Raw genomic sequence first — 18119 nt, forward strand, 5'->3', positions numbered from 1 at the left:
GATCATCCTCAAAAGCTTTGGGTTCCTCTTCACTAGGAACATCCTCAAAGTGGTCATCTCCATCTTCCTCTGGTACCCTTTCTCTAGGACTTGCCATTTCCTCACACGGTTAAGTGCTATCACGAGCAAACCTACTCCGATACCAATTGAAAGGACTTGGCAAGTGGCCTAGAGGGGGCAGGGGGGTGAATAGGCCTTTTTCTAAAATTTAATCAACTTCACAAAACCAGTCAGAACATGGAACCTATGGGCCTGAGCATGGAGGTTCTAGGGCAAAGCGTGGAACTTTCGGGATCAGAGTAAGAAATCGACCTACTATGGAATTTAACGAATGAAAAATAGATCGAATGTAATACCATCCTTCCTAGGGAGTGTGTTGAGCTATCCAAACTATCGGTTGCACCTAGAGGATGAGGGATTCATAGATTGAATGCAAACCCTAAAAATCAATTCAAATCATAAGTAATAGCAACAACAACATCAATCACAGAGGACACGAGGATTTATCCCATGGTTCAACTCGTCACAAAGGCTTGTCTACGTCTACATTATTGAGGTTAGCCACAAAGGCTATGGAGTCTCTTTCAACTCGCTCCTCTTCTCCAACCGATCACCGAGGCAATGGATTGGAGGATTTCACTAAGTCACCAAGGGTAATACAAACGTCTTGGTGCTCAACCACAGCGGATTGGGAGCTACCGGGCGACTGCTAGTCGTCTAGAAGCCAAGCTCCAAGAGTGACGAACACACCAAGCGGCTAGGGCTTCACCAAGTGCACAAGAACGAAGGAGAAGAATCTTCTCGAGCTTTCTCACACTCTCTAAAGTCAAATCCCTCAAGGAATCATGGAGATCTTGAGCAAGGGAGTTGGGATGCACTGAGCTTGAGAGAGAGAGAGCTTCTATTCGGAGTGAATGAGTTCAGAAAGAAGATAACTATTGGGGCGAAGGGGTGAGTATAAATACCCCCACCGTCACCCACAAAATGGTCGGGTCAGACAGACCTCGGAGCCTCCTCGTCAGGACGTGGTGGTTCCGCGCCGTGGAGGTTCCGTGTAGGCTGAAGCAGATAAGAATTCAGCTCGGCTGGCTTTTTGTGGATGGGATTATTTGAGATGTAGATGGAGTTTTGAGCACTTAGTTCCACCCATCACACTATTAGTATCCCCCTTGATAGTACGGCTTGTCCTATAACTCAATTTCAAAAAAAAAACTAGCTCTTGGAGACGTTGCAAGCCATCCATTCGAGTTGGGGGTCTCCTCCTTTGTTTCTTTGCACCCACGATTAAAGATATACTATCAAACACTTGTCAAAGCCATTAATCCTTTAATTATGTGTTCAACATCACCAAAACCCACTTAGAGCTTGATTGCACTTACACTCCTCATCCATCTTGGTCAGTAGGCAAACGGGCGAGGTCAGGTTCACCTTCACGATTTACAGGCGATTCCTCCACTCTGCCTGGATCAGAATGCCCCGCTGCTGGTTCACTGCATGGCGGCGCTCGAACACCTTCAGGACACCATCATCGATCTCGATGCGACACCCCCTTCTTCCAATTGACCAAGGCTGACTATTACATTTGAGGGACAGGATGTAGTATACCTTGGTGAGCACTCGGCGATCCTGGTTCTTCCCGACGATCATCACTGCACTGATCTTGTGGATCTCCACCATGGATCCGTCTCCAAACCGCACGGCGCCACGCACCGACTTGTCGAGGCTCGCCAGTGACTCCTGGCACCCAGTCATATGATTTGTGGCGCCGGTGTCCAGCACCCACGCCCCTTCATTGTACTCGGTCGGGAACACGTGTTCCTGATTCAGGAACATGCGCTGCGCACCCATCGTCGTGGTCCGCACCAGATTGCAGACCCGCATCACCATGAGCGATGGCTGTTCGGTGTCGGCATTAATATGGTTAGCGGCCTCTTGTCGCTCCTCCTTCGGCGCCTTCGTCTTGCACTACTTCACAAAGTGCCCGTAGATGCCGCACTTGTGGCACTTGCCTTTCCGTCGTGGAGTGCCCAATGACGTGTGCTTCACACTAGAGTCACGCGCTTCGCTGCCGCCGCGTGCCCCGGACCTCTCCTTCTTGATGTAGTGGTCACCGGCCTTGCTACCTGACGATGATGTTGCGTCCGGCAGCATACGGCTCTTGTTCCTAGCTGCCCAATCTTCCTCCGTCAATAGGAGACGACCAGCTTTGTCTGTGACCTGCTCCACCGAGGGCTCAAACCGATCTTCTGCTTCCCAGAGGCGACCCACAAGCTCCTCGATCGTCAGCGTCTTCATGTCACAAAACATCTTGATCGTGACCGCCACTTGATTGTAGTGCGATGGAATGACTTGGAGGAACTTCTTCATGACGCGTGAGTCATCGACGCTGTTCTCCCCGAGGCCACGCAAATCCATGGCGAGCTTGGTGATGCGGATGGTGAAATCATCGATGGTCTCTCCTGGCTTGAGCGAGATTGACTCGAACTCCGCCAATAACTTCTGGGCGTTCACCTCCTTGACGCGATCTGCTCCAAGACGCATCGTCTTGACCACCTCCCATGCCTCCTTCGTCGTCTTCTTGTTTAGGAGCATGGAATGCATCTCCTGTGGCATGCCCCGGATCATGGCTCCAAGAGCCAGCCGATCTCGATGCTTCTCTACCTTGTCAGATTCGTCCCAGAGAAACATACCCTCGAGATTGTACTGCACGTGCGAGGACCACTCCTGGTAATTGGTGCGGGTCAACATCGGCCACACCTGATTTCCGGCCGCCTGAATGAACGCCCGCTCCATCACCTCCTTGTCACTCGGCTCACCCATGTCGGCGATAGCGTTCACGCCTCCTTCTCCTCCGATCCGGTGAACTACTCCACCCGGTGTCTTCAGCAACTCTTCACCACCACAACACGCCTCCCCCTCGGCAACCCGCGGCTCTGATACCTCTTGTTGAAGCCAGGCGATGCCCTGGACACACGCAAACGCTGGTGGCGGCATGGCGGAGGCGCGGTGACCGCGGCGAGAGCGAGATAGATGAAAACACGAAAACACACGAGAGAGAGATCTGCGCTACAGAACTGTCGTAGCTCTTTCGGATCATCTCGTTGCCCTTTTGTTTACACAACGCAACACTGGAATCTCGGAACAACCTCCGAGTCCCTGCGCCATGCCGCGTGCCGTGCACGACGCCGTTTCACCGCGATGCACGCTACGTGTAGCGTCACACGCCTTGGCACTGACAAACAGACCCAACCGGGCTGCGTCGTGGGCCGAGCACGCCTCCAGCCACGCTCTACCCGCTAACCTGACTAATGCAGATGATGAACGAAGTTTATACAAAATGGTGCAACAATTTAGCTAACACCAACGCCTTCGGCCTTTGGGAAATCGATGGCGCTCGACTCGGCCGCTCGCGGGCGTGGTCGAGGGAAGTGTTGGCTGCTGGGCCGACTGGTGGGAAGCTTGGCAGCATGTTACTGCTTGGTCGGTACTGAAGATGTTACGGTGCGTTTTAAGTTTGATTGAAGGATTTTTTTTCTTTTCTTTTTCCGATTCGAACAATATGATCATGCAAAGGTGTTCAAACAGACAATCTGGGAAAGCATTTTTCGTTTCGCAAGTTCAGGGAGTAGATTATAGAAGCGAGGCTGAACTGCGCTGAATCACCGAAGGATGCAAGCTCATTTATCGCCGATTTTATTTTCCATTGGCTGGTGATCTTTCTTTATTTATCTCATGCATTTCTCTGCCCCGAATCATTTAAATTAGGATCGGTCCTGTTCTGCTTACCCTGGCTTTCTTGTTGGTCGCTGATTCCGTGGAAAGTCCAACGAGAACGTTCAGGATTAGAAATGAAAGAATGTAAATCATTATACATTTTTTCTCATAAAAGGAATCATAATAAGGACTTGAAATTGGTGGAAATGATCAACAGGTTATACTCCTACAGTCCTACTGGAAGATTTTTATCCAGAGTGTTGAAAATTCACCGGTGCTCGTTGACCAAGAGTATGGGCATGAAAAGGAATACTCTACGCACCGTTGCTAAGGCCATTTTGGCTGCGCTCCAACTCCTTGATTACTACAGTACAAGGTACTGTAAAATAGAGGTTTTTTAGTTCTTATTTTGTACCTTGAAAGCAAAGAATCCGGTTTACTAAAGAATTGGAACTAACGGTGGAGCTTTGGGAAACAAACCCTACAGCTGTGGTCAAAGGGTGGTAGTGTCGCTACAAATGAAAACAAGCCGACGTAATCACGTAAAACACTACCAATGAAAACAAGCCGACGTAATCACGTAAAGCTCCGGCCAAGAGTATATTTAAGGGTGATGCTACTCTTTGCTTGTTATCAGGGCTGATAGAGCTCCTTCCTAGCTCTGGCTCCTTCGGATAAGCTATACCAAAAATTTTATTAGATGAGCTGTTTTTCTAGTAAAAAATAGAATAGTCGGAGTCATTTTTGGAGGAGACACGTTATTTTGGAGTGGCTCCAAAACGGCTTCGGTTCTGGCTCTTGCGAAGAAGCCGCTCAGGAGGAGAGGAGCGGTGGTCCAATTTTTCATCTTCTTATCGATTTCATCTTGATAGCGCCGCTGCAGCGTGCTCCCCCGGCCCCGCTATAGATTTGAATTCGAGGGAGCTTTCAACTATTGCTGGAATTCTAAAGCGCGTGGCTACGGTATAAGTTTGAATTTTCTGGGAGATTTTAGCCCTCGTTGAAATTGAAATACTTGAAACGCGTGGCTACTGTATATAAATTAATACGATGCGTCTGCGGCTCTGCAACTCCGATCCTGCGACTAGTTGGTTGAGTGTGAACTAATGGTACTACGGTCCATGATCCCACGCGGCCTTGCTCTCCTCCACTTGCTCCTCGTGCTCTCGTCCGCCTCCGCCTCCGTCTCCGCCTCCGAGCAGCCACCGGCGGCCGCCGTGCGAGTCGGCGTGGTGCTGGACCTGACGAGCGAGGCGGGGAGGAAGAGCCTCAGCTGCGTCTCCATGGCATTAGACGACTTCTATTCTGCCCATGCCAACTCCAGCCGGCGGGTGCACCTGTTCGTGGGGGACACGCGTGGAGATGTCGTCGCCGCAGCACACGCTGGTAAGGCCGTCTTTATCTTCTTCTTCTTTTAACGCAAAAAATGGAAGGAGGGAAACCGGACCTGCATGGAAAACCGACACAAAAACCCAAATACAGCAGTACAGGCGATAATTACACATAAATACACGTAAAGGTAACACACACCCGACGAAGATAAAACACACCTAACGCCCACCCATGTCTGCTGTCTTGGAATTAAGCATTTCGAGTAACAAAGCAAATCAAATTGCAAAAACCCGAATTTGAATACAGGTACTTTGATTTGAAAAATGAGCCAGAAAATTTTGGGTACGATTGGTTGACTTCCAAATTATGCCAAGCCAAATATTTGGCAAACCATAATTTTAACTATTATTTGGTTTGTTACCAAAACTTGCTAGCCTCTCATATTTGACTTGTTAAACCTATGTCAAATTTTTTTACCTAATTTTGGCTTGGCAAAATTTTGTCGCAGACCAAGCAGGCCCTTTGATTCGGTCCATTCTCATTTTGCTCGTTGCAATTTGTAACAAGATTTGGTACTATCCTAGCTTCAAAACCTACTATTGTCATACATCACGCGCTTAACTCCACAACTAAGGGTTTGTTCGGTTGCAGCGCCACACTTGGTGGTGGCAGAATCGGGCACCACAACCGTGGTGAAAATGACCTGTAAAAGCTGTGACTGTCTAACTTTAATCTAACCAAACAGTAGTGTGACAGCTTTAGTTGTGGCTTGATGTCCCATAACTTGGAACCAAATCCTCCCTAAGATAATAATGTAGCTAGAGCCAGAGAAAACTTTTTTCTCTCCATAGTTCTTTCTAGACTTATGAGAGTTGGAGCCGTTTTAGGCATTGTTTGGATGTAGTTGGATTTGCATCAATCCACATGTGCTGGGGTGGATTGAGGTAAATCCAAATAAGGCCTTAATGTTACTGTACAAAGTAGATTCAACGGTACTCAACAATGCACTAAAGCCGGAGTCGAAGTAGGAGCCAGCAGAAATCTGACCAAACATGGCCTTTTAGCAGAACTGAAGCCCAATTATACAAGATAGACTTTGGTAAGCAAATGTTAGAGTTGATCACCAATTACCCGTGTTTGGCTCGTCTTAGCTCGAATCACAAACAAGTTAACCTTATAAGGCTTAGATGATTCTAAGGCTGAGCTCAACTCTTTTAACTAGCGGAGCCCAAGCTTAAGGCGACAAGCTTACTAAAACTCGTCTTGTTAAAACTGAGGCTCTATTGGGCTTTGACTGTTGTCTCTTTCTCCTCTTCTGGACCAGTAAAAGGCATCGTCATCATCATCAAATCCTCTAAATTAAAACCGTTTGTGTTCTCGTACAAATTTTTAGACAGAGAAGTTCATTTCTATCGAAGACAAACAAAGTTTAATACTTATTATGTCTTGTTTGGATGTAAAGTATTTTGTTTTTTTTTAAATACCATGGTTTTGAGACCTATAAGCTATTTGGACGTAAAGGTCTTTGTAGTTTTGAAAACTATGGTATTACTAAAAAACTGTAGTCTTTTAGACTTTTAAAAGCTTCACTTTATATCTATTTTTTCTAAACTACAGTTTTTCACATCTCTCCTCCTAAAACTAGTTTTTTTATACTACATTTTCTTAAAAAAAAACCATAACATCCAAATAGACCCAGTTTCCCCCCTTCAAATCCCTGACTCATTGGAGTGATCATCGCGTCTTCAACCATTAGTTTGATGCCATTCCATGTCTTTGAAAATTTTGAATCGGTATTTTAGTATTTTTTTTCCGTCATTTCACATAAGCATGAAATTTATATTTTCTCCATTGTTTTCTCATTGAAATGACCTACCTGCTCCTATCTCTTCACACGTTCAAAATGTCAAACATAAAGACAGAGCATAGAGAAAATATCATAGAAAAGTTATGCAGAATTTCTAAAGTCTAGTTTAAATCTTAAAAAATCATAAAATTTTGGTTTTAGCTCTGACAAGTACCTGTTTCAGTTTTTTCACCTAATTTCAAGATTCTTAACTGCATTTTTTTCAAAATTAAATAATATTTAGATTTTTGTTAAAGTATTTATATTTTTAATAAAATTTGTTTGAGCTCTGCTGTTGACGTTGTGCCATCCTAAAACAGCCGTCTAAACCTTATAGGCCCCGTTCGCTGGTCTGAAATTTGGCTGAAACTGACTGAAAAACATTGTTCCGGCTGAATTGTTGTGAGAGAAAAACACTGTTCCAGCTGAAAAAAGAAGCCGAATAAACCGAACATGGGGTAAGCCGAACAAGACCATATAAAAAACGTAATAAAATTTTGGTTTTGACCATGGTCGGCGGTGGTCGGGCAGGGGCACAACGGCAGGCCTTATCTGCCTCGAAAGGAATGAGCCGAGTGGAAGAGATGACTCTCGATGGAGAGTGGGAGAGAGATTTTAGCGAGAGAGCAAGCGTTCTTGGACCGGTAGCGCGCGCCACGTCCGAACGGACGGATGCCCCAAGGGCTTGTTTAGTTGGCGAAATTTTTGGCGAAATGGTACTGTAGCACTTTCGTTGTTATTTGACAATTAGTGTTCAATCATAGTCTAATTAGGCTTAAAAGAATCGTCTCGTGAATTTCGTCTAAACTGTGTAATTAGTTTTATTTTTTATTTATATTTAATGCTTCATACATGCGTCTAAAGATTCGATGTGACGAGAAATCTTGAAAAATTTTGAAAACTAAACACTACCCAAGGCGAGCGTTACCGTTTTCAAAGTTAACTAACATTTGATTTTATATTGAGGATGAGGGAAATTACACTCCGCGCATTGTCGGTCGGAGGGGGTAAAAAGACTTTTCTTCCTGTCGCCCGCACAACCCTGCCATGGCCGCCGTCGAGCTCCCGCCCTCTCTGGTAACTCATCCCCGACGGCGTCCAGCCGGCGACCATCTGGAGAGTTGCATGCCATGCGCGTTACCATTCACCCAGCTGAGGCGCTGATGAACTCCACGCTGCCACTGCCCCGGTTCGACCTCAATTGCGCCGTCGCCACGCTCCACAATCCCCACGGCAAGGCTGCTGCTGTCTGCTGATCCCCTCCTCGGAGGAGCCAGGATGTGCACACCTCTTGGCTCCTAGTTGAGCTCTGCCTCTGCAACCTGTTCTTACAGCTGTCAAATGCAGCTCAACGGAGCAGGTACGCTGTTCGATTAATTAGATCGATTCAACTCGATCAGGTAGTGGGCCGCGCGTTTGTTTGAACGAGTATTCACGTATGAGAAGATCTAAGAAAATGTGAAAGATGGTAAACTGATGACGAATGTTTAGGAATTTTTTGTGTGGAAAGAAGTATGAACCCTAGATACAGATAAGTGGATGGATCTTTCCTAACTGCAAGTCTGTAACATTCGCCAAGCAATTACTCAATCCGTCCCAAATTATAAGATGTTTTGGCTTTTCTAGATACGTAGTTTTTGCTACGCACATAGATATACATTGTGTCTAGATATATACTAAAAGCAATGTATCTAAAAAAGTCAATACGTCTTATAATTTGGAACGGAGGGAGTACTTCACTCTAGCTAGTATGCAAAATTGGAAATTGAATTCCTCTCTTTTAAAAGAAAAAATATTAGTGAGCAGTGCTACATTTGTAAGATTGTAGATTAATTAACCACCCTACACAACTACACAAGGGAAGTAAAGAACTGTGAATGGAGGGAAAGCAAGGAATGTTATTTTTTTAGATAAAGGAAGAACAGCTGGCTTCATCCTCTAAGGCACAAGAGGCACAAGATGCAGCTGCTATTTTGATACATAGTCAGCATGTAATTTTGATTAACTATTCTGTCAGCAAGAAAGGATGCATATTTGATTTCTTCAACATTGACTGGACCAGTGTGAATTATGCGAATGTGTTGCACCTGAAGATTTGATCAGAAATAATAGAGTGCAAGCCATCATTGGGCCTTTGACTTCAGCCGAAGCCGAGTTCATTGCCTACCTTGGGAAGCACACACTCACACCAATCCTCGCACTTGCTCCAATCTCTGCAGCATTGACGCCATTGGTAGCACCATTCTTTCTGCATGCTGCACCTATTTACTCCTCCCAGGCTGAGCTGACTGCTGCTATCCTTGATAAGTTCAGATGGCGGAAAGCTATCCTGGTCTATGAAGACTCGCCATATGGAGCTGGCATTCTCCCAGAGCTTGTGTACGCCCTTCAGGGTTACAACACGTTCATCACGGATCGTGTAGCTTTGCCCATTGATGCAGCTGAGAACTACCTGGACAAGGTAGTATACAGCCTCAAGGAGAATTCCACGCGGGTGTTTATTGTGCATATGCTCCCAGATCTTGCTGCTCGCTTCTTCCGACATGCCAGTGTTGCTGATATGATGTCTGATGGCTATGTCTGGATAGCCACCGCCAGCTTTGGCAGTGCGGTGGACAGCTATGGCCCTGACAGGATTGATAACATGCAGGGTGTTGTTACCTTCCGACCTTATGTTCAGTCAACTGACCGTATCATGAACTTCACTGTAAGGTTCAAGGACAAATTCCAGATGGAAAATCCGGGTATTCAAGAGGTGCCTAACCCAAGCCTGCTTCTTCTCTGGGCGTATGACACAGCATGGTCTCTTGCTGCAGCAATCAATAGAAACAGAGTGTCCAGCTCAACACCTGGAAGAACACTTCTTGGTGCAGTGCTCAACACAACATTTGATGGGCTGGCAGGGAGGTTCACACTGGTAAATGGCCAGTTACAACTCTCAACATATGAGGTCGTTAACATCATTGGCAAAGGTGCAAGGACAGTTGGGTTCTGGACACCTGAATCTGGGATATTCAAGAATTTAAAAGCCAACAATGAGAAAGGGCTCAAACAAATCCTCTGGCCAGGTGATCTAGCAACTGCTCCGAGAGGGTGGGATGTGTCTTCAACTGGAAGCCCGCTTCGTGTTATTGTGCCTTCAAGACATGGGTTCGATCAGCTCGTGAAGGTTTCCTACAACCCAACAAACATCAGTTTTATTGTTACAGGCTACTGCATCGATGTTTTTGATGCACTGATGAAGAATTTGCCCTATCTAGTGGCCTACCAATATGTATCCAGTGCAGAGAGCTCACCCTTTCATAATATTAGCACTTATGACAGTATTCTCAATCTGGTGTATGAAAAGGTTAGTGTAGAGGTAGACATGACAAATGTAATTAATATGACCATTGTAAATTTTGAAGTGATTTGTGTGAATGATAACTTGCAGTGACGGTTGCAGAAAGCTGATGCCGTGGTTGGTGATACGACGATCTCGACGGACAGGATGAATAAGGTGGCCTTCACAATGCCCTACACCGACACAGGATTGTCAATGATCGTGGTACTGAAGAAAGATTCAAGCAGGAGCATGTGGATCTTCCTGCAGCCACTGACTCGTACCCTCTGGATCACCAGCCTTGCCTTCTTCTTCCTAACTGGTTTTGTTGTGTGGGCGATAGAGCACCGGATAAACCCTGAGTTCCGTGGCACACCTTGGCAACAATTTGGCATCATCTTCTACTTTGCCTTCTCGACTCTTGTCTTCTCCCACAGTAAGCATTTCCTCCATGTTTGCTGCTAAAATGCTTGGTTAACTGATGACCTAAAGTATCACATGTCGATTTCAGAGGAGAAACTGGAGAGCAACCTATCAAGACTCGTGGTGATTGTATGGGTATTTGTCGTGCTTATCTTGACCTCAAGCTATACGGCTAGTTTGACATCAATGCTGACATTCCAGCGGTTCCAGCCAACAGTGACTAGCGTGCAAGATCTAAGAAATGGTCACTTCGTTGGGTACCAAAGGGGTTCTGCCGTGAAGTACTGGCTGGAGGAAATGGGCTTCCATAAGAAGAACTTGCTGGGTTATGACACAGTGGAGGAGTATGCTGAGGCTCTACAGATGGGATCAGGAAATGGAGGGGTCTCTGCGATATTCGACGAAAACCCCTACCTGAAGATCTTCTTGTCAAAGTACTGTGAAGGATACACCATGGTTGGCCCGACCTACAGGCTGGGAGGCTTTGGGTTTGTAAGTTATCTCACTAATCAATCTGATATTTCATACTCCTATGTAGAAAGAACAGTATTGTATTTGATTTTCGTTGTATATTTTAGGCTTTCCCAATAGGGTCACCCATGGTGCATGAAATATCCAAGGCCATCATGACACCTGGAGTGCAGGAGGAGATGGCGCGGATAGAGAGGAAATGGTTCGGCGACCCAGGAGCCTGTGCGAGCAGTAGTGGAGGCATCAACTCGTCCAGGCTCGTCTTCAGCAACTTCAGTGGGCTGTTCCTCATCAGTGGCCTGACCTCTGGCCTTGCGCTGCTCATCAGCCTCAGCATCTTCGTCTACCAGAAACGAGACGAGCTCAGGGCTGAAGCGTCTCGCACCAGGTTGATGTCACTGCAGAGGCTGCACACGTGGCTTGAACGCCTTCGCAGTACCAAGCACAGGGAGTTGCCCATCATCAATAGGCAGGAAGGTGAGTATGAGATGGATGGGTATGGATCAAGTCAGCTTCAAGGAGATGCATAAGGGAATCAGCTGTACCTTTTGTCCTTCTGTTAGATGAACTTGCTTCCTCCCTTGATCTTATAGCAGTTTATATAGGTAAGTCAAACCGGTGGATCTCATGACTGCACCATTTTGCCTTAAAAGATTCACTTGTTTGAAGATAACAACGCGTGAGGTTTGATGACTGATGAGCGTGCTGCTATCATTAAAATGGTTCATGATCTTTGTATATATGTTCCATTTAGCCCGGTGTCATTGTTCGGCTGGCTGGGTAGCTTCGTTGGTAATAGCAGTTCAGTTGGGTTGTCATCGAGGTTTTATATATAATTTATATTGCCCTGTGAGGCATTTTGATTTCGCGGTTGTGCCTTCTGAACATTGTAAGCTGGCAACCCCAGACCCAGAAGAAGTTTTAGACTTTTAGCAGGGCAAGGTTCGACCTGTGAGTCTGGCCCATTATGATGTTTCCATGCAAGCCTGCAAGGAGAAACAATTATGGTAATTGAGTTTTAGAAGATGGTTGCCTGGTATCTTTAGACAAACAACTCTCTAGCAATGATGCAACGATCTTTAGGAGATTTGCTAATTCAGATGTTCTTCATTCAAATATCGTGAAAAATGTTCTTTTCAGGTTAAGCATTGTCACAGGGTACAGTCAGAAGTTCATCAAGGGTGATGCGGTGTTTGCCAAAGAAGCTACGGGATGGAACTTCTGGAGCTCCTCGTAAAAAACAACTTAACAAAAAACTGCTGTACGCGCTACGACGTACAGACTATTCAAGTCCAACCGCATTTGTGACATTGAGAAGAGAGCAGGCACAACTGTAAAATGATTAAATTCTCGGTAATCAGACCACAAATTTCACAGAATCAATAACCAAACCGGTGTAAGAGAAACAGATAACAGTACATCCTGCTGCAATTTACACACGTGGAAGAAATAAGAATGGTAGAGCCCTGGCCAGGGAAGTAAAATCTGCTCGGCCAGCCAATACAAGCAATCATCTAATCCAAGGTCAAGGTGAGATCCCTACAATACAATGCCACAAGCACAACTACATATGTATGTACAGTATGAACAACCGGTGGATGCACACCTGGTGAAAATGCACTAACAATAGGTTAGCCCACAATATCAAGCCACTATTATCCACAATCAGTCACCAGCCAGCCTGAAACCAATGCTTGTTTGCAGGGGACAAGCGACTAGCAGGGTTTGTTTGCAAAGCAATCTTGCCTTAACAAATAATGTATCAGCTATTCAGTTCTCCGTCAGTCAGTCATCATGCTCTGCTGAGAAATCTGGCTCCGATGGTTTCCTGAACTTAGGCAGTTCTCTGATGATGCTGGCTCCTCTTCTAAGCGCGAGATTCTGTTCAGGGGAGTTGTCGCCTTCATATGATCTCATGGAGGAGATCGACTCCCTCATACTCAGGTCCTTGGTCATCTTCCTCCTTCTCAGGCGGCGCCAAGCGTGCTGGATGAAGCACGCGGCCCAGGTCCTCCAGTGGTGAGAGTAGTATCGGAATGTGTGCTGCAGCTTCCTGCTGTGGAGGCGCCTGAATTGGTTGGCGACGAACCTGAGATCATCAGCTTGGAGAGCAAAGGCCTCAACTTCGACGATCGCCCTCACTGTCCGGGTGGATAACGGCAGGTTGACGGTAGGCTTGGGAACAAGAGCCCATCCGAGCAGCTCTTCGCCACAGAAATCTCCAGGTTTGAGGGTGATTGAATTGAAGAAACCTGTTCGGCCACCATCTGTGGTGGAGCTTTCCAGCTTACCACGAATGATGAACAACATCTCAGTCACTGGGTCGCCTTCACGGACACAATATGTGCCCTCTGTGCTCAAGGAAGATACAAGACGCTCACATATGGCGTCTAGAAGTTGATCGTCCATCTGAGAGAAAAGTGGGACCTGCAGCATTGCAATATAAAAGATTAATAAGTAATGCTCATGATCAGGTTATCCCTTAGACTGTAACCGTTACAGGTGTACCATTCATCACATCACAAAGGGATAAGCATTGAACTAGCACTATCAACTGTGCTGCTGACCAAAATATGAGAGCAAAGGTAGTAAGCTAATTTACCCTACGAACGAGATCCAGACAAAGGTGGCGCTTGATGTCACGACAAAGATCTGTAGGTAGGGCATTCAATATAGATTCTTCATCCACACCTCGAGTTGCGAGCCACTTGTAATGAACAAATCTTCTCACTCTTTCCCGTAGTTCATGGGGCAGTTGCCTATGTCTCATCCACTCCTCAGTATCTCTCTGCTTTAGCCTCCACTCCTCAACCCTAGCGGTGATTGATTGCAGGTAGGTCTAGCAGAAAATATAATTTGATCAGAACAATGTTCCTTGTCAAAGAACCACTGACATTACGCAGCGAAAACAAAACTAACTTATGTATGAACATGATGGGACTGGGGAGATTGTTCGGTAAGGTTAACTGGTAATTTCAACCTACCAACTTAAGATAAGCTAGAATATTTACAGACTGAGAATCACGATGTACTATCACACATTAGTAAAAACACACATACACTACCAAGTGGGATATGAACGGGGAAGTTTGAACAAATCAAGAGCAAAATCTTAGGATTCTATTCCAAGTACCTGAACTTTTCCAATCAGATGTGCAAACAAGACTAGACCAACCACTGCCAAGAGTATAGCATAAAGTGTCTCACCAATAAAGGTGCTCACATTCAATGTCTGGCCATAGCAACTGTAGAAAAAAAAATGGGTACCAAAATAGCATGTTAGAAACATAATATGATCATCATACAGATTATAAGGTTAATTGCTCCTGTTATATCTTTGTGCGTGCTTTCCATGCATAACCCAAGTTAGCATATCATATTAGCACTTAACATAGATCTGCTTATGTTATCTCTGAGTTTCTCTTTTAATAACAGAGAATACTAATATTGTACTTCCACAAGTTGTAAATTACAGTGGTACCTTTTTTCTTTGAGACACAATTAACAGTCATAAAAGAACATGTGTTCAGCAAGTCATACCTTAGATTCTGCAAGCCCCACCAAAGGCAATAGATATACTTCTTCAGGAAGCTCTCATTAGGAGTTTTGTTTGATAACAATGGCTGGAACATACCAAAGTCAAATTTGTTAGTGTTCTTAGCATCACAACTAGAAAAGACTAAGGTCCCATTCCAACTCGAATCTGGTTTTACATCACAATACATATACCGAGTGTGGCAATCAGTTTCATTGCAAAACCTTTTCCAGCAAGCGATCTGGCGATAAACAGATAGAAGGTACCACAGCGCTCCTAAAACCTGAAAGAAGAGAACTGCATGATTAGATATTCCACAGTAGGATAGCAAGACAGAAAAAAAATGGTAGCAGTCTAAAAGTAATATGACAAATTCCAAAAATATGAAATGGCAAAACATTCAAGTATTACTCATATAAACATCATACATGGCTAGCAATCATGTATAACAGCAGATTGTATGCAGCTCCTTGCCAAGCAGTCTTTGCAAAAACTCCAGTAATTTTGACTATTTTATCATTCAAGGAAAAGATGAGGTATAATCTTAGGATATACTGGAAAAGAGCAACCAGAAGCAGCATGTCATTGCCATGCTCAGACGAAGAATATTTGATAGCTGGTATCACAGACCAAACAATGATCTGCAAGAAAGAAGAAAAGGTATATATTAGATAGTCAGATTACAGCTGTAACTCAGAACATCAGATATCAGATGGTTTTACCATCCACAAACTCTCAACTATAGCACATAATCTTCAAGGGTAAGAAATTGAGAAGGCATGTTTCATTTTTTTCCCCTAAAAACTTCTTTCCCACAAGAGAGGAGGTGTACCAGGGGGACACGGTTAATGAGACAATGGGTGAAACCTTAAAAAGAAAGTTATATTTGGTAATTCAGTAGCGCCCATTTGAATTAAAACAAGTAGTCAATAATGAAGTATATATGCGACTTAACAGATTGCAGCATTCAGTTCCGAAAATGAGCTGAATTACCTGTGGTAAAGGCAAAGAAGCCACCAAATCAACTGCAAAGTCAGATCTCAAGTACCGCTTTGCGATTTCCTTAGGATCTGTGATGAGATCTCCTCGACCAAAAACCCCTAGGTTTGAGCTTGGATTAAGGTATGCAGTCCTGAACTTTATTATCATCTGGATGACATAAAAGAGGTCGACAACTGATCGGAATACAGTAACGATGATGGCTAGGCGTGTATCCTTCCTGACACAATGATTGGTTTGCCTGTAATCGATTTCAGGCACATAGAAATACAGAGGGTCCATGAACAGAGCAATGAAGCATGACACGCGGAAGACGTATATCCATGTCAAGATGAAGTCGCTTGACGGGTCAATAATCTTGTTGTACCACAAGTCATCTCCTGCCACAAAGATCTTGTTTTTCCCCGAACTTCCCAAGGCGAGCCTACTAGCAGCCAGCCCATGCCGCTTCTGGTGAATGGGAATAGTTGCCTTTGCCCTCTCATCATGGAATCTGTGAGTGGAAAATAGCATTAGGATTGCCCTATATAGGTAGCACCAAAAATAGCATATTGGACACTTCAGTGATTGTTTGCTAATCCCAAAAATGGTATATCGTGCTATCCCATCCATCCACATACTGCTAATCCCCTATCTGTTTCTACTCACCAGAAACTAAACTATAACTCCAATTAGCTATCAAAATCACGGAACTCGCTATAGTCTTAGTACCGAACTAATTTTATATCCGAATCAAGGAACTAAAATCCAACACTAAGTTCCAAGCTTCACACAGGTACTACGACTACCGAGCTACAAACAAGTCCGAGAGACCAAGAGCACGGGAACAACCAACTTAGGAAACCCAAACCAAGAGTCTTCCTCCCATCCCCTCCAAAACCAAGAAAATTCGCTGCAAAATTGCTGCTTTACCCAGGGTTTCGATCACCTGCAGGCCACCAACCACTTCCCCAAGCCCCCAAAACATTCTGAGAAACAATAAATAGCTCGGTACTCCTTGCGTTGTGCTCACCTCACGGTCCTCTGCCGCGTGAGCGCCATGTCGTCCTCCACCCTCCCGGAGCCGAACCTCATGGGGCCCGCTCGTCCACTACTCCGCCGCTACACTGACCGGCAGCTCGCCCAAGAAACAGCCTTGCTCGCTCATCCGCCGCCGTAGCAGCCCAAGGCCGGTCCTTCCCCGCGGAGGAGACTGGGGGCGGGGTGCTCGGACGCTGGGAATCGCAGCCGCCCGCTCGGAGTTCGAGGAAGTGAGGAGACTTGGAAAGCAAGAACTGCCGCGGGCCGAAGACGGAGACCGCGCACTCCTGTCGTGCTTGACCCGTTGGAGAAACAGTCCACCGGTTGTTGGGGATAAAAAAATAGGGATATGGAAATTTCACTGCTGACTCAGTTGTAAGGGCGTGTTTAGATCAAAAAAAAATTTGGGTTTGGGGTACCGTAGCACTTTCGTTTTTATTTAGCAATTAGTGTCTAATTATAGACTAATTAGGTTCGAAAGTTTCGTCTCGCGATTTCTCACCTAACTGTGTAATTAGTTTTTTTTTCGTCTACATTTAGTACTCCATGCATGTGCCGCAAGATTCGATGTGAAGCATCAGATTCTGACAGCAAAGCACAGTTTAATCAACAGTTAATCAGCAGCCTACAGGCATGGAAATTACGGCAATATACTGCTACTTCGGTATATGGGTGGTTTTCTCCTCCAACTAAAAAGAAATGGGTGGTTTTCTCCTCGAACTAAAAAGAAAGAAAGAAAGACCATCATTTCGTACGACAATCGTCGCTCCGTCGGTCCGCCCCTGCCCTTGCGATACCGCGCGTCGTAATCCGTATGTTCAGGCTGCTACATTTCGTGCGACACCCGGCTCTCTCCACGCGCGTCGTCCTCATCCACCGCCCCCGTCATCACCGTCGCGGGCGGTCCTCGCCGTCATCGCCCCTACGATCCCTCTCCCCTGCGCCCTCGCCCTTCTCTCTCGCAGCCCCCGGTCTCAATCCCTCTCCACTGCGCCTCTCCCTCTCTGTCGACAGAATATGCTCGGCAGTCCTTCGAGGGGTATCCCACGAAGGTAGATTAATCGGTGGAGGTACGCGTAATCAGGAACTGGATAGTGATACAAGGCGTAGAGACAAGAAGTTAGAGAGGTTCGGGCCGTCTAATTGACGTAATACCCTACGTCCTGTGTCTTTGGTGTATTGTATTGAATATGAGATGTATGGAGATGTATGTCGATGTATGTATTTGTCCACTAGGGGACCCCTGCCTCTCCTTATATACTCTGGAGGAGTAGGGTTATAAGGAAAGTATCCTATTTTGTACTATACAATATTTTACGGTGCACGTCGACCAGTGTCGTGCATGCCTTGATCTTGCGGGCTAGGCCACCTCTGATAGTGCGGCCCATGTCTTTGTCTTATGGATATCGGGGGTCATATCCCCACAGCTAGTCCCCGAGCCTGACAGTAGGTGACGC

General features: G+C 45.6%; 2 protein-coding genes and 1 pseudogene across 3 annotated transcripts; 1 reads left to right on the top strand and 2 right to left on the bottom strand.

The window, feature by feature from the left end:
• Positions 1-1965: 1965 nt before the first annotated feature.
• Positions 1966-2994, bottom strand: LOC136525764 (uncharacterized). The gene has a single exon (XM_066518638.1). The coding sequence runs from the start codon at positions 2992-2994 to the stop codon at positions 1966-1968; it is 1029 nt and encodes a 342-aa protein (XP_066374735.1).
• A 1826-nt stretch (positions 2995-4820) lies between these two features.
• Positions 4821-12153, top strand: LOC136526958 (glutamate receptor 2.9-like; annotated as a pseudogene).
• Positions 12154-12467: 314 nt separating this feature from the next.
• On the bottom strand, positions 12468-16966 carry LOC136526957 (cyclic nucleotide-gated ion channel 17-like). Of its 2 annotated transcripts, XM_066519533.1 has the most exons (8): positions 16655-16966; positions 15637-16135; positions 15072-15284; positions 14822-14926; positions 14649-14731; positions 14242-14353; positions 13711-13947; positions 12468-13535 (listed from the first exon to the last, which is right to left on the bottom strand). In XM_066519533.1, exons 1-8 carry the CDS (start codon positions 16714-16716, stop codon positions 12894-12896), a joined length of 1953 nt encoding a protein of 650 aa, XP_066375630.1. In that variant the 5' UTR covers positions 16717-16966; the 3' UTR covers positions 12468-12893. The 2 variants fall into 2 exon arrangements, with proteins under 2 accessions (XP_066375630.1, XP_066375628.1); XM_066519531.1 differs by having other exon boundaries at positions 14649-14926.
• Between the last annotated feature and the right edge of the window lie 1153 nt (positions 16967-18119).

Source organism: Miscanthus floridulus, chromosome 19, assembly GCF_019320115.1.
Source record: "Miscanthus floridulus cultivar M001 chromosome 19, ASM1932011v1, whole genome shotgun sequence".
NCBI lineage: Eukaryota > Viridiplantae > Streptophyta > Magnoliopsida > Poales > Poaceae > Miscanthus > Miscanthus floridulus.

Coding starts and splice junctions, on each gene's coding strand:
- LOC136525764 (XM_066518638.1), bottom strand. CDS start 2,994: ATGCCGCCACCAGCGTTTGCGTGTGTCCAGGGCATCGCCTGGCTTCAA.
- LOC136526957 (XM_066519531.1), bottom strand. CDS start 16,716: ATGAGGTTCGGCTCCGGGAGGGTGGAGGACGACATGGCGCTCACGCGG. Junction 14,927..15,071: donor TATACATGATTGCTAGCCAT/GTATGATGTTTA, acceptor CTCTTCTTTCAG/GTTTTAGGAGCGCTGTGGTA. Junction 14,354..14,648: donor TGGGGCTTGCAGAATCTAAG/GTATGACTTGCT, acceptor TTTTTTCTACAG/TTGCTATGGCCAGACATTGA.